Source organism: Zootermopsis nevadensis, unplaced genomic scaffold, assembly GCF_977971745.1.
Source record: "Zootermopsis nevadensis isolate Lab colony 2312 unplaced genomic scaffold, Znev_1.0 Znev_ptg000061l, whole genome shotgun sequence".
NCBI lineage: Eukaryota > Metazoa > Arthropoda > Insecta > Blattodea > Termopsidae > Zootermopsis > Zootermopsis nevadensis.
Window position 1 is genome coordinate 3,984,963 of NW_028259192.1, and position 17,063 is coordinate 4,002,025.

The following is a 17,063-nucleotide window of genomic DNA, read 5'->3' on the forward strand; positions in this document are numbered from 1 at the left end:
GTAAAATAAGAATGCTTCATAATATATTCGTGTAAACGCGGAAGAACATAAATATACAGTTTTAATCGGAAACTATGTATACCTGTAAGACCACGTGGAATACTAGATATATTTTATTTTATTTATTTATTTAGTGTTCTGTCTGAGACAGGTCCATATGAACAGGATCCTTCCATCCTTTTCTCGGACTGGGACCTGTTCATATACGTTCTTGGCAGATGATTCAGAAGTGGTTTGCCATTGCCTTCTTCTGTGTGTGAATGGAGTAATTGTTGGGATGCCACGGAGAAACCGGGGAAGCCCCCGGAGGAAAATTCCGTGTTGCCTAGACCACGGCCTTGCCCAACACAAGTTATAAATTCGGGCACCGCCGGGAATCGAACCCGAGACCCCATGATTACAAGGCCAGCGTTCTAACCGCTAGACCACCGTGGCGGTTACTAGATATATACAGAAGTATATTTTGAAATGTAACTAAAAGATGGGGGTTTGCTTAAGATAATATCTGAGTGATGGTCTCTTGCGGGTCCGGTCATTATCTGTCTGGTTTCTTAAAGTGTCTGTGACTTTTTAAATAAATTATTTGCAATAACAAGTATGCAGTGAAGGTAGTTTTGTCAGTTCTGTAGAACGTCTTACTAAAGCTGTTGTAGTTATTATATAAGATTGCATGAATATCTGTTTCATAAATCCAGGATTATAAATAAAATGATTTTGTAAAGTTACGAACCTCTGGCTGTTGTACGTCCTCGCCGCTTGATTAGTTGCTCAAGCTGAAACAAAGCGCGAAACTACCTGAAGTAGCCAGCAGGAGTAATAACCGAGATGCAGCTGCCAGTATAGACCCATGTATGTCGCTTTAACACGACTAAAAAGTTACATATCCGGCGGATATCCGGTTTGCATGAGTTTCTTGCAAGCCGAATACTTTGTTTCAACCCGTAGACCGCGTGTGCGTTCACTTAATTTTTACACTTGCACCAGCTAAATCAGCGTCATCTGCAAGACAACTTAATTGACGATTTTAAATATGTCAATTATGAAAGAATGCTGATAGACTGTCGTCATCGATTACATCATTCGATACTTCACATATTTGGTATTATTTTGTTTCGGTGTTCCTGGTCTTCGATTAATTTGTCATCTCGTAATATGAACGTAGTCCTTGTTCTCAGAAAGTACAGCCCCTCAAAGGGAAATCCGCCCAAACATTTTGCTGATTTTGCATGTACAAATCGGTGTGACTTTATATGGTTAATCTACTATCTTAAGAACGCCGTATATACAGAAGTCCTGCGCCGTAGCTGCGGGGTCTGAGGCATCATGCTTCGGACCGGCGATACGAAATGCGCGCTGGTTCGAGTCTCGGGAAAAGAAATTTTCTCATGAGCTTTCGACCAGTGTAAGGGACCGGTGCCAACCCAGCATCGTGAGTAAATTGGGGAGCTACAATGAGTAGCGTAATCCAGTCATGAAAACTAGCAATGGCTGGGGGTTCGTCGTGCTGACCACACGTCACCCTATATCTGGTTGGATGATCGTTCACCTCTGCTTAGGCATGTGAACGTGAGGCCAGCGGTCAAGCTAGTCGGCTCTGGCTCTCTGGAGCTGTTACGTCACGGATTATTATATACTACAGAAAAATTCTCTTTCTCTCTCTCTCCCCTTTTCGCTCCTATGTGAGAATAGGGTTCTCGTTTCGGAGGTTCCTTGATCTATTTAGACATTTGGTAGGACTCCTTGAACGAGTGATTAGCCCATATAGAGGAATTACTCGTTATGAATTAGAAGTTATGAAAGGAAAGAGATCGTGGCCTATTTTGAGCATGAGTCATGATTTGAAGTAAATACTCTTCCGAAGTAATAGTCATGCTTATTGACATGTGCTGTCTTTCTCGGGAACTAGTACAGAGATTTGGGGTTGTCAGAGTAAAGCTACATTAACTCGGACAGGAGTGAATTTTTGATTCCTGAAAGAATAAAAATCAACCGGAACTCTCTGTTTTGACCTGGATTCAAAAAATAATGGATTCGTAAGTTAAGAACTCATTCGGTTAGCAGTTTTCTGAGCTGGACCGCAAATTAAACAAGATGTGTATAGGATATGTCAGTTTGCATCTTCACGATAACCAAATGATATGCCCTTCTAATTGAGAACTACAAAGAAATTGATATTCATATTTCTGGCAAACATGTTACAATCTTTCTACTCAAATCTACAGGGGAAATACGTACTTTCTAATATGAAGTTGGTCTTTTAGGTTGTATCGCCATGTGTGCTTGTAGATAAATACGAATGTTTCATAGGAATATATTATCTCTATCTTCAGTGCTGAAGTGAGAATCTGAGATATTACAAGTACTTTCAAATTCACAGATCAGTTAAACTAAAATTTAATTCGTACGTCACGTGCTGTTTCCATTTCAAACTTATCATAGGGGTACAGTCTAAAATATATTAAACAACCCGTGGAGCAGCATTACACAAATGTCTTGAACTTCCTTCTCTTACCATTACTACAATAGAATGCAGAGCCGATATGCACCTGACGCCCCTTGTATCTCGCACCTGTAATACACCTTCTGCATAAACAGGAAGGATGTCAGACTGAAGCAAGCAGCTTGAAGGTGTCGAATCTTTCTAGGCCGAAAGCTTTTTAGCTTGTCAAGAAATTATCGAATTATATAGAACCATAAAAATCATCATAGTGTTCACAAGAGCCCACAGCTGATCCCTATCCAGGGCTAGATCAATTCAGTCTACATACAAGAGTACCATTTAACATTTCTTTTCCTTGATTTGGTCAACCTAATTATATTTTGTGAAGAACAGAAATTATATGCAGTTTACTCCAACTTACTGTTACTTCCTGTCTCTTGGATCAAAGTATTTATCTTAACACTTGTCCTCAAAGACCTTTAACCTACGTTCTACACTTTAGGTGAGAGATCAAGTCTTACGCTCATGAAAAAACAACGGGTGAAATCGTAGTTTCGTATAATGCAATCTTTACGTTCACAGATTGCAAACAGAAGACAACACATTCTGAACTGAAGGCTAGAAAGAATTACTTGAGTTAATCTGCTCTTAGCTTCATCCTGAATACAATGATGATGACGACGAAGAAAATTAGGAAGGTTGTGTCCTTAATAATGGTGAGGACAGAACCTCATACTATTTTTAAAGATCAAAAAATCTATATTTCGTGTTAGAACAGTAACGGTAAGAAATATGTGAATGCAGTGAATATAAAGTAGTAATGTTGGCTATACTGTCTTGGGGCTGGTTTGGGGGGGTTTTGAAACAACAAATTTCTCCTGAGGTAACTGGCTGAGATGGAGTAACACAGCGAGTTTCCTTGTGTAATAAATAATACAGTCCACAGACCAGGAGAAAAGCCCTGCTAGGGATTCGATATACGCGCATGCGTAAGATTTCGCGGTGAGTGACGACCCATCCTAAAAGCATTCGTTCCACAACCACTGAACGAACAACAGACGACAGGCTTTCATGTGTTCTAATGGGTCCAGCTTTAAGATTACCTCACAGAGGCACAGCGATTTAATCTAGAATATTATCGCAACACCCACAGAACACATTAGAGGTGTATAGTCCACAGACCAGGAGAAAATCCGTGCTAGGAATTCGATATACGCGCATGCGCAAGATTTCGCGTTGAGTGACGACCCATCCTAAAAGCATTCGTTCCACAACCACTGAACGAACAACAGACGACAGGCTTTCATGTGTTCTAATGGGTCCAGCTTTAAGATTACCTCACAGAGGCACAGCGATTTAATCTAGAATATTATCGCAACACCCACAGAACACATTAGAGGTGTACAGTCCACAGACCAGGAGAAAATCCGTGCTAGGAATTCGATATACGCGCATGCGCAAGATTTCGCGTTGAGTGACGTCCGATCCTACAAGCATTCGTTCCACAACCACTGAACGAACAACAGACGACAGGCTTTCATGTGTTCTAATGGGTACAGCTTTAAGATTACCTCACAGAGGCACAGCGATTTAATATAGAATATTATCGGAACACCCACAGAACACATTAGAGGTGCACTCACTACACGCTACTCTTAACGGCTTGATGTTTTCAGTCTGTGTAGTAGAGTAAAACTCTGACGTGTCACACTTCCCACCAATAGCAGTCCTCTAGTCCACTTGATAGTAAACATTCCCCCTGCACAGCCACAGAAACGACTCCCTCAGCAGTTTGTGTGGAATATTTTAATAGGGGACTCTCTGGGACAGCCCGTTTGCCATAACCGGATGAAGCCTCTGAGAGGACATTTCATTAGCTGTTGCTGTCTCTACCAAGTTTTGGATTCAGCCTCGATTATTTCTTATACTTCCAGTAGAAGGTTCTTTATGTTATTTAAACTTATTCTACGGTTGTCCAGACCAGCTCTGGAGTCCACCCAACCTCCTGTTTCCTTCTTACTGGGGTAAGAGCTTTTGGGTTTCATAAAAAGTGGGGAACTTGTCATGAAGGGTTTTGCTCCATGGGGTTGTAATAAATAAGGCAATGGAATTTCATTAGTGGGAGCTTTTTCAGAATCTACTAAATGAAGAGTGTAACAAATTGCATTCACCTATTAACTCTGGTAGTAAATGTGTTCCTCAGATTTTTGCAGATAAACAATTTATGTTGCCTCATAAACTTTATGGTAATTTAATCCGTGAACTTTATCATCAAACAAAAAGCTGTTATATTGTCGAGATACGTTTGAGAATACAGAAGGAGATGGTAAAGTTGCGTCATATTGTTATATAATAAATATATATTATTTAAATCTTGTCCGTCTAATCACAATAAATTCTTATTAAATATTAAAATATTACAATAATTAACATTTAAAATATTTAAAATATTAAATGATGTTCATTTTTTTGTGAATAATGATGGTCTAATGTAAATCGAATATTTCGATAAAGAACATCATTTAATATTTTAAATATTTTAAATGTTAATTATTTTAATATTTAACAAGAATTTATTGTGATTAGACGGACAAGATTTAAATAATATACAGAAGGAGATCGTAACGAGAGGAACTGGGCTTGTTTATAAAAGTAAGCTGAAGATTTTATGAAAATACAGCAATTTTAATTGTCTTCTGACATACAATTTTACTTGTTTGTTTAAATAATACTTGCACATAGACCGATGGATTTACTTTTATTGAAAAAGTTAAATTGAATGTTTCAGGTTGACAAATTACAGCCCGTTTGCAGTTTACAACAAAAAAACTTCCATATATCATATTCTTCTGGAGTTGGTGTTAGTGACTTTGGATTGAAATATTGAATCAAACTTTCGTCTTTTCATATCCTTCTTAAAATAGTCGGACTGCAAACTTGTCCTTCGTCGCATTCTACCAGGAACGGAATGTTTCTTGGTCTGATTCTGCCTGAGTTGTTGTGCAGATTTATTCTTCTTCTTCTTCTTCTTGAGAATAAATAAAGTAGCTAGGTTCATAGTATTTGTAGCTGTTTGTATATTCGCAGCTACTAACACATTGACAGTACGGTCTCCATTTCTCTGGGGATAGGTTCACCCAAGTGTGTAGCTGTTCACTAACCATAAAGTGTCGTGATCTATGATACGTAAAGCTCTATCAACGATCCCAAAACAACTTCATGACACAGTGCTTAGGCACAGAGCTGCTATGTATTTATTTTCAATAAAACTTCTACATCAATATCCAAATTACCATAGACTTCTCACGCTAGGTTCGCAGTCTCTGAACATTGGTGTTCATCTGCGTTTTGAAATGTCCCACGTGGCCTTGAAAATGTACAGTATCAGTGTAAGTATAGAAATCTAATTATTACTAACACAAAACACATTTGTGCACTAAGGCATATTGAACTATTTGTCAGTCAAGTTCATCTCAGCAGGACCTGTGACTTGTAACACCGCTCTGTATAACGATTTTTGAGGGGAGGAGTTGTCGACCGTAAACACACTTGCTTGCTTTCTCAAAACTCTGACGATCGAACCATTAAAAGCTACAAAGTTAAACAGAATAAACTTTGGCGTTAATATTGCTACTGAACTCTTTAACACTCGCAGATTTTTTTTTTTAATAATAGAAGTGTTCTAGTAAATCACAAGTTTCCAGGGGGCTATGTATAATTCATGTTGACCGTTGCGACCCACATTTTGGTTTGGATAACGAATATTTGCACCTGTTACACCTGCTGGCATATCAGCGCCAGGATCACTCTTATGCTAATTTTTTGTATTATTAAACAGATGAAAGGCTCCACAGCGTAAAAGTCCCCTTGTTACTTGTGAATAATAGCAACGTATTGATGGCATACAGGGGTTCAAAACCTCCAGCTTAGGGCACTGGAGCAGCTTCGTGTCCTTGTCAGGACTCGGGCGTACTCGTGTTTATTGGTGTAAGAAGAAACAGAACGAAGGAAATACGAGAGACACTGAAGAGACGGGGAAGAAAGTTGAAGGGGCTGTGAAAAAGCAATAGATGATTGAAAATAGAAGTTAACAAGGACTAAGAAGGAATCCGCGAGACAAAGAAAGACGGGAAATGAAAGCTAAATGTCCTGAAGACAAACATCCGAAAATCTCCACCCACCCCCCATACTGAATATTTTTAGCTCATTTCGAGTGGTGAGACTACTTTTAACGAGGTCTGATCGTTTATCACAATTTTATATCTTATTTAGTATTTTCTTTGGAAGACAGTGGTCTAGCGGTTAGAACGCTGGCCTTGTAATCCTGGGGTCCCGGGTTCAATTCCCGGTGGTGCTCAAATTTATAACTTGTGTTGGGCAAGGCCGTGGTCTAGGCATCACGGAGTTTTCCTCCGGGGGCTTCCCCGGTTTCTCCGTGGCATCCCAACAATTACTCCACTCACACACAGAAGAAGGCAATGGCAAACCACTTCTGATCATCTCTGCCAAGAATGTATATATGTATGAGCAGGTCCCTGACAACCTGAAGAGGTTGGAAGGATCCTGTTCATAATATATGGACCTGTCGTCAGACAGAACACTACAAATAAAAAATATCCAGCGGAGTGACTCAGTTTTGTGACTGCCAGGAATACGATCCAGCCGAAGTCTTCCGCATTTCAACAGCCTATATGGTCGCAGAGTTGAGCCCCAGACACTGCTGAGGGTGTATATTACAGCGCTTCGAAGATTGTCTTCGATATTTTGTAACACGATTACACAAACAGCAACTAAAAGTATTGTTTGGGGAGTCGCAGAGTATAATGCTACGATTTCACCAAATGGTAAAATAGAATTCTAAAGGAATTGAGTGAAGAATTAATAAGAAATGAAGATGGCTGACTTCTGAGTTGTTGCGCCGTGTAGTCTGATAGAATTTTATCGACGTTTCAGAGGTCCTTGCTGCCAGACTGCACGGCACAACAACTCAGAAGACAGATATCTCAGAATCACCGCCTTGAAATCTTCAAATCCTACATAAATAAAACATGATTGTGATATATATTTAGCTTAATTTAAAGAATAACGCGAGACAGGATGTGCACATTTAAGGTAAGATGAGTTAATATAGAATATTATAATCTTTCTGCAGATATAATTGATGAGATGTCATCGGTATTCTATTGAAATATGACATTTGTGAGTTACGGAAGCTTATACAACAAAGAGAGAAGTGGTTTTGAATTGTTCAAGGTTTGTGAGAGGGGGAAATGTAGAGCGGAAGAGAATATCTTGTTGATTGTATTAAATATAATATTTCGTGATCCGGAAGTAGAGGGAACAATTATGCTAATGTTATAGAATTAAGCAATATAATAGAATATTTCTCTAAAGCTAGTAATATACAAAAGGTAATATGGAAGAGAAGGGTAACTTTGTAGTTATAGGAATAAAATTTATATGGCAAGATGATGACGTTGTAACAGACGGTTATGTTAGGATGTGGGCCACAAAGGCCCGAAGCTGGACCCAGTCTTATGAGGAACTAAACTTATCAAATGTGGGAGTGAATGAACGTAGAACTGAAATGTAAAAGATTTTTGCCATTGTCACATGTCTTTGTTAGTTTCGAATTAAACAGAATTGGTGATAAAGGCCACTCTTCCGTTCATCTCATTAGATAATCGTTTCGTTGAACAGATCATCACGCATTGTTCCTTGTTTGGTCAAAATTATGTTTTTACATAAATCGATGTTGCATTACTATGTTAACTACGTCACCACTAGTTCTTATTCTGAACCACACTCTTTGCGTTATATTTAAGATAATTTTTAATATTATCCTTCCAGCTACCAATCGCGTTATGAATTGGTATCTTTTCTGCAGATTTTGTAAATTTTCTAAGCGTATTCGTGACTGGTGCATGTTCCACAGTCTCGTAATCTTTTATTATATTTATCTGATAATATTTGATGAAGAGAAGAAATGATGATTATCGTTATGTAATCTCTATTATTTTTGTCTCATCTTAGGGTCTTCTTACTCAATATTTTGTTCCAAAAATGTGTTATAAATTCTATTTCACACATGTACAAAACTATATATTTTCGTCTGTTTGTAGTTCATTTCTTTAATCTTCATATTTTTAGATCAAAAATTGCTTATCCCGGTGCTACCTAGATTTGCTTTAAGTAAAACCGGATGTCATAAAGTTTAGCCTTTCTTGGTGTTCCTCTCTTCCTCAAGGCACTGGATGGGATATTAAAGTTCACAACTAAAAACGGCCGTGTAGTCTGTTAGAAGACAGCCATCTTTAGACTCACCGCCTTGAAAATTTCAAATCCTACAAAGTTCACAAGACCCTTTCCTCTCGTCATGCCCTTTAGGGCATGTTCAATTTAGAGGCAGAACGTCTTAAATCCTGCCAGGTCATAACTTGTGCGAATTTTAATGAAGAAAGTATATTCTGAGTTGCTATCCCTAAATCGAGTTCCGTCAGAGCCCTCTCTGCTTTCAATTCAGCATTCTCACACATCATTGGGAAAAGCTTTATCTCTCTGGAATCTCATTGTCTAACGACGCTGATTCATCTGCAGTCTAGATCAGCGGTTATTAACCGGTGAGTAACTCAGGTTGTCTTCTGAGGAGGCAGGGAGGCACACGCGGTGCTGACTGGTTTCGTCTTTTTTCCAACCCCCCCCCCCCCTCCTCGAAATGCCAGCTGAGGCGGCGTGCGCATAAGTTCTTTTGACCAAAGAGGGTCCCAAGAAATGGGTTCGCCTCAAAAGAAAGGTTGAGACACTAGTCGAGGTGATACAACGTCGTTATAAGCGGCCCCTGTACCACTACCAAATACCTTAAGCACTCTCTACGTCAGACGACTGTATTCCTGAGTAATTTTTTGTTTGTATTAATATAGTCAAATGCGGTTTTGTCAATCGCTAAATTGAAGTAACTTTTCTTACGTATCCACGGTTATGTTTTGCGCACAATTTCGTATTAACTTTAAATGTTAAAATCGGTCGCGCTTGACAAAATCCCAAATTATCTATTGCCAGTCGCGGTATTTTTCCGGGCCGTGGTAGTGAAGATTGGCGAGGAATTGCTGTACTTGGTTTTACTACCGACCAGGTCTTCGTATCAGTAATGAAACCGGCTTGAATGTCAGATGTATGACCAACAATATCGGGTTTCCTTGTTTGTGATTTATTTATTATTTAGTGTTCTGTGTGACGACAGGTCCATATGAACAGGATCCTTCCATCCTTTTCTCGGACTGGGGCCTGTTCATATACGTTCTTGGCAGATGATCCAGGAGTGGTTTGCCATTGCCTTCTTCTGTGTGTGAATGGAGTAATTGTTGGGATGCCACGGAGGAAAACTCCGTGTTGCCTAGACCACGGCCTTGCCCAACACAAGTTATAAATTCGGGCACCGCCGGGAATCGAACCCGAGACCCCCAGGATTACAAGGCCAGCGTTCTAACCGCTAGACCACCTCATCTTATTATTATTTAGTGTTCTGTCTGACGACAGGTCCATATGAAGAGGATCCTTCCATCCTTTTCTCGGACTGGGACCTGTTCATATACGTTCTTTGCAGATGATCCAGAAGTGGTTTGCCATTGCCTTCTTCTGTGTGTGAATGGAGTAATTGTTGGGATGCCACGGAGAAACCGGGGAAGCCCCCGGAGGAAAACTCCGTGTTGCCTAGACCACGGCCTTGCCCAACACAAGTTATAAATTCGGGCACCGCCGGGAATCGAACCCGAGACCCCAGGATTACAAGGCCAGCGTTCTAACCGCTAGACCACCTCATCTTATTATTATTTAGTGTTCTGTCTGACGACAGGTCCATATGAAGAGGATCCTTCCATCCTTTTCTCGGACTGGGACCTATTCATATACGTTCTTTGCAGATGATCCAGAAGTGGTTTGCCATTGCCTTCTTCTGTGTGTGAATGGAGTAATTGTTGGGATGCCACGGAGAAACCGGGGAAGCCCCCGGAGGAAAACTCCGTGTTGCCTAGACCACGGCCTTGCCCAACACAAGTTATAAATTCGGGCACCGCCGGGAATCGAACCCGAGACCCCAGGATTACAAGGCCAGCGTTCTAACCGCTAGACCACCTCATCTTATTATTATTTAGTGTTCTGTCTGACGACAGGTCCATATGAACAGGATCCTTCCATCCTTTTCTCGGACTGGGACCTGTTCATATACGTTCTTTGCAGATGATCCAGAAGTGGTTTGCCATTGCCTTCTTCTGTGTGTGAATGGAGTAATTGTTGGGATGCCACGGAGAAACCGGGGAAGCCCCCGGAGGAAAACTCCGTGTTGCCTAGACCAATAACTCAGTGGAGTAGAGTTGTTCTTCTGTTTCTAATAGAACGTTCACATAGTGAAGAAATTCATCGTAGGAATCAGAAGGTTTATTACCATGTTCACCAGACCCTGCCACTGGTCCTTACCTTAAGCCAGATGAATGATTGAAAGCGCAAATTGACCTGAGGTCACATTAATGCAACCACTCCATATCATACCTAGGTCTTCCATGACCTCTTCCATTCAGGCTTTCCAGCAAAAAAAAATTGTTCGCATTTGTTATGTTCGCCAAGAGTTCTACATGCGTCGCCCACGTCAGCTTCTTTGATATGATCATATAAATTCTCGGGCAAATGCCAGGGTATGAGTTTTCAAATCCTCTTCCTCTCACCATTCGTAATCAAATCGTAGTTTTGTTTGTTCTACAAAACTTTGTTTAAAGGCGGTAAAAATACAGTATACCCCTGTGTTAGTTTATTAATGGGGACTTAATCTGCGTGACTGAGTGCCCAGATAATGCACCTGGAGCTGGCAGCGTCTGTCTGGAACTCACCTGTACTTCGTAAGTCTGAACAGGGCGGACGTAACGCATGGATGGAAAGTGCTGACTGCAGAGATATCATTCCGGTTGGATCATGGAGTACAGCAAGTTTTAGAAGCAAACGCCACTTACAAATCTCACTAAAGTGCATTTTACGTCACAGAGCAGGTTCCTGTATTGGAGAAAACTCCGGACCGTTTCCGGGAGGTACGTACGTCGAATCGAGGCTAGATTACCTGTCACCGTTCTCATGATTCTCGTATGTTGTGATAGTACATTTAAATACCTCATGACCGTTATATTTCATCGAATTAAACATTCACGATTAAAAAAGTAAAGTTTGTCCCACTATACGCCATGTAGGCGCTTGGGGGGAGTGGAGGTATAGCTCCTCTCTTCCTTGACCTCGGCACTAGATGGGGGTGACTGGTCAGCATCACGCCCCGGCCGGCTTTACCCCCGGGAAATGATCCCGGTACCCATTGTAGAGGAGGCTGGGTGGGCCCCAGAGCCGGTCTGGACGCAGAGGCTAGAGGAAAAATCCTCTGTCCCCGTCGGGGATGGAACCCCGGTCGTCCAGCCCGTAGCTAGTCACTATACTGACTGAGCTATCCCGGCTCATAAACATTCACGATTATTTTCCTATTTTATCTGAATCTGTATTACTGCGCACTCGTAGAGACTTACTTTCGGTAACCAAAGAATTAACGAATTTTTTATTGTTAAATTCGTCTAACATTGATCGAAGTAAATTATTAACGTAATACCAAGTTAATAAAACAGAGACTCATCCATATTTTCTTTCACATAATACAGCTGACATGTTTACGTCTTAATTCTTCTGAAACCTCGTCGTGACAGCTCAGACGACGGCCATATTTGTGGACATACTTCATTTTTTTTAAAAGCTGTGCCTTGCTTTTAGCGTTAAGAATGTTAGTCCCATATTTTGTTTTGCATGTATCTAGGATTCGTCTGCATCATTTCGTGTGAAACATTTGGTAACGTGCTGTAGTATTTCGGTCTGTACAAGTGTTCCACTCGAGTAAGAACTCCATCTAATGTAAAGCGTTTTAATTTTTATTAGGGTCACTAAAATTAAAAAGATATTAACTTCATACTATGTCGGCTCAGTCTCCCTTGACTGATTTATATTTTAGTAAGGTGTTTTATGTGCTATTTTCATAATTCTCTAGTTCCAGGATGAATGGTTTTAAGTCGAGAAATTATAAAGAAGTGTGATGTCTACTGTATAGACTGCATTTCAGATTTCCTGTAATGTAGAACTTCGCTTTAGAATTACCTTTACGTGTAAATTGTATAATCTATTCCTATAATTCTTTGGAAGAATCAACAAACTCGTTTTCTGATTAGTTTCATAAAATCATTTTTCTTTTCTAAAGTTTTAGTGCTTTTATAAGGCTGTAGTGTCTGGACATGTGTTTAAGATTAAGGAGAGATAGGCCTCTGAGAAGAATTTTAAGTTGAAAACCTCTTTGGAAATTTCTGTTTTAGAGACAGAAGAGACAGGAGGGTACCATCTTATATGGCTATTCAGGAAGTAGGTAAAAAGGGCCTGAAGTGTCTCTGGATAGTGCCCAGTCACGCGCATTGACATCAGCGGTGTTAAGTAAACTGAACAGTTAGTGTGCTTTCGCAGGTGCTGAGTCTCATGTTGAAGTGGACAGTGGGACACAAGAAGGCCGCAGGAGTTAAGCGTTCACCATCTGGAGGAACGGGGGCCGGTGGCGGTCCATGCTACAGCATCAGGCGAGCTGCAGCCAAATTCCATCTGTCCAGGAGGAGAAACCGAACGCCTTCCGCTCCTGGGTTGGAACCACAGCAAGGTGACAGCCGAGAACGCAGCAAGAGTTTTGACAAGGAGAATCGGTACGTAGCAGTTCTTGGCCAACTTATCGTCTTTGGACAGTGCAACTGTCAGAAACAAAATTTTGACCGTCTCGATTTTCTGAGACTCATCCAAAATCGATAACTTGTGAGGGAAGGGAATTTTCCGACTTCCTCGTAGGTTTACTTTGTCAGTCATGTTACTATATTTATTATACATAGCGAATATTAAAATAATCGCGAAATTTTTACAAACCGTACACACATTAAAGTGCAAATGTATTTATAATTTTGTTATTTTTAAGATTACTAGCCGGAGTTCAAACGGAAATTCTTATTTTCTTACATTCCCCATTCCTAAATTAATATTATAAGACAGAAGAACTCAACTCAGGATTAAAAGAAATGTCTGAAAGATTCAGCTCTTAAAACGCATACAAAATATTTTATTCAATGGCAAAACACTCGACTGTTATTTCCCTAACGGATCGAATCTTGACAGGAGCGCAGGATATTTTGATTTTTCAACCTTTTAGACAAATACTTATCACGACTTTCTTTAGAACTCACTATTCGTAATTATCAACACATCTCATCTGAAGGCAGACGAAACCCTAGGCATTTAACAAAGTCTTACGAAGCTGCAAATAACTTTGTGCGTTGTGCCATCGAATGCGCTGTTCCAGGGACCGTGAACAGAACAAGAAGTATGAAAGCCTGTCTCCCAGAACACGTGACAGCGTGTACATGCGTCTGGATACAGTTCCGGCGGCCCTTCGGGATCTCAGCAACCACTACCAAACTTCGCCCGTGGGCTCCCCAGCGCCTCCTGTGGTCAAAAGAAGCAGGAGTAGAGCCCGGAAAGTGCGCTCTGCGAGGTCGGTGCCATTGATAAGCGTGTTTTTCGCGTCTATAAACAGACTCCTTTAGAATTTACACAAGCCAGTTTTTATTGAAAGATTTGTGACGGTGGTTGGGAGTCACTGGATGGCGTAATAGTCTTGGGGGCCCTAAGGTCGATTCTATTCATTAAAACTCATAGCACAAGAAGCTGTCTATTATTGCATGAAGAGGTTATGTGAGTTAAGTTCGCTAAATTTGTTAGTAAATGTTAATTTAATTTGTAAGATTTGAGGTTTTCACAGCGGTGAGTATGAAGATTTCTGTCTTCTGGGTTGTTGCGCTGTGTAGTTTGGTAGATGTTTACCAACGTTTCGCCCTGATGATGGAGGCAGTATGACCTTTGAAACGTTGGTAAACATCTACCAAACTACACAGCGCAACAACCCAGAATACAGAAATCTTCATACTCATCGCCCTGATGATGGAGGCGGTATGACCTCTGAAACGTTGGTTAACATCGACCAGACTACACGGTGCAGAACCCAGAAGACAGAAATCTTCATACTCATCGCCCTGATGACGGAGGCAGTATGACCTCTGAAACGTTGGTTAACATCGACCAGACTACACAGCGCAACAACCCAGAAGACAGAAATCTTCATACTCATCGCCCTGATGATGGAGGCAGTATGACCTCTGAAACGTTGGTTAACATCGACCAGACTACACGGCGCAACAACCCAGAAGACAGAAATCTTTTTAATTTAATTTCATTTAATTATTATTACAGCTTGTCAAATCTTGTAGTTAGTCTGCTTATCGCTTCCTTTCGATTTTCAGATATGCGTGTGAATGTCTTCAAGAAACTGTAAATGCTACAGAAGTACGGTCTGCGGAAGAGTGCCTTGACTTTCACCTTCGTTCCGTTCCTCCCCAAAACGAAGAAATTTCGCATATTCCAGACACTGGAATCAGCACAACAATTGGTGTCGTGCCTCACAACTCCATACCCGTGGGCCACAAAGGTGGCGACACTGTGGTACTAAAATCTTCCACGGTATCGACTCAGTCGCCTTTACAAATAGAATATTCCCCGTGTCCTGTAAGGACCACTAGAAGTCTCCTGGCACTCAGACGTCGCTTAACCGACGTGTTTGTGCAACCGTATCATAGCGTTGGATCGCTTCAACCGCCTTCTCAAAGCAGTCATGACAACCCACTGTACTTTTATTTACAACAGGCGAAAACGTCGCCTTGTGCCGTGTTTCATAATAAAAAATCAGATTCTGAATTTAGCAAATGTGATTTAACAAAATCTCCAAACGGACAGTGTTCCGATGACGTCCCGTTAAAATTTAGAAAGAAAGATCCTAGTCTGTGTTTTAGTGCAAGAGTGGGTTATACTTACAACACCGAAGACAGTTCTTCTGATACTAAGAAACAAAGTACAAAAGGTTTTACATCAGAACAGAGAAATGCTACTCTTCGCGATAGACAATCAAATTCGAAAAAAATGTCACTGTCTCCATTATCACGTAATTTGGCTTCATTGAGGCTGAGCAGTGGTTCTAAAGAAGAATGCATCCTACAACAGTTTTCACGTATCACTCCGCCATCTCCGTTTCTGAATTCCACAACCTTCATTTCCAACGTAATTTCAACGAGTCATAATCAACGAGCCCTGGCATCCAACGAATTACGTACAGCACACGACGTAACGGACCCAAGGTTTCTGAGCTTGTACTCGGTGTTAGAATCGGCTGATGTTCCCATAAGCATTCCAAAGAAATCAGCGACAATAAACTCTTCTGCTGACGTGTTACATAATAATAATAATAATAATAACGAGAGCCCACACACTCCAACATCTCAGTGCCCGGTTAATCGAATTCTGTGTTATCCGGAAGAAAGTCCGGTGAAGAGGACAGATGTTTCTCAAGGAACTTTCTGTGAATTAAGGAAAAGATCTTCTCTCAGGCGAACAAGAACTCTGACTTCAAACAGTGAAGAAGGCCCTCCTGTGAAAATGCAACCAGTAGTTTTATCCAACGGCCAATTAATAATGCCTGTGCATAATAATAAATTGACGACAGAGAATTACGCTCGAGGTCAGACTTGTCAGAGCTTGGAATCGCCAAATACAAGACCCTTACGACGAAGTGCAGAAGTTAGAAAGACGAAGAGAAGTTTGAGGCGTTCCTCGAAGGCCCTGACTGAAAATTATGAACACGTGTCTCCGAAAGGCGTGGAGGGCGAAATATCTTATAGTGAGAATGTGGTCTGTGATAGCGTCTACAGTAATTTAGATTCTTCCCGTTTTGACATGAATTCAGATAGTTTGGAAGACGAATCTATGCTCAAAAGGCAAGGAGGATTTCGTCGTCGCCAGAGGACGGTTTTCAGAAGCAGTGCTACCAGTGATCCTTGTTTACTGAATATCCCTATCAGACGTTCAAATAATAAACTGACTGGACTCACCCTGCCAAATGGAATTCCTAGTAAATTTAGTCCGCAAGACACGAATACTTCTTGGACTCACAACCAGACTATTATTTCGAATGACATAAAACCTCGTGATATGTCGTGCCATATTGTCGGTTTGCCCAGAACTAAAGCAGTGAAAACTTCTAGTCATCACGATATCTGTAATCAGTCATCTGGTGTACTTAGTCGCCTTACCGGCACTGTCAGCTGCTCGGATATACCAGGGAGGGAGCCAAGTTTTGGTCTTACTTTGTCTAAAGGCATCCCGAGCCCACCGAGTCCATCAAATGAAGACGACGATCAGTATAGTTCCTCGGTTGGCATAGCTGGGATTCGACCACTTTCGTCATCTCCCGTTCAGCCTCTAGGTCCCTGGAGACAGAATACGCCACGCGCCGAAGACAACGGATCGTCATCCTCGGATGACACGTGGAATTCTCACAACGTGCGTCTCACTGACGGACACGTGGTAAAAGGTGTCACAGTGGAAGAGGCTGACTGTCATATGAAGGAAGACGAACATGTCTCCTCTAGTGGTAAGGACGTTTTGAGATGTCTGTGGACTCTCAGCTTGCTGCTAA

At 41.1% G+C, this 17,063-nt stretch overlaps 2 protein-coding genes across 3 annotated transcripts in view; one reads left to right on the plus strand and one right to left on the minus strand.

Annotated features, from left to right (window-relative positions):
• Positions 1-17,063, plus strand: part of PsGEF (Protostome-specific GEF) — a 194,187-nt gene that overhangs the window by 80,542 nt on the left and 96,582 nt on the right. For both annotated transcript variants that reach the window (XM_087340636.1, XM_087340637.1), the window contains exons 2-4: positions 12,968-13,197; positions 13,842-14,033; positions 14,839-17,018. In XM_087340636.1, coding sequence (XP_087196762.1) covers positions 12,980-13,197; positions 13,842-14,033; positions 14,839-17,018 — 2,590 coding nt within the window. In that variant the 5' untranslated portion in view covers positions 12,968-12,979. The remainder of the gene's footprint in view (positions 1-12,967; positions 13,198-13,841; positions 14,034-14,838; positions 17,019-17,063) is intronic.
• LOC110838375 (lipase 1) overlaps positions 1-17,063 on the minus strand; it is a 113,060-nt gene that overhangs the window by 48,746 nt on the left and 47,251 nt on the right. The window lies entirely within an intron of this gene.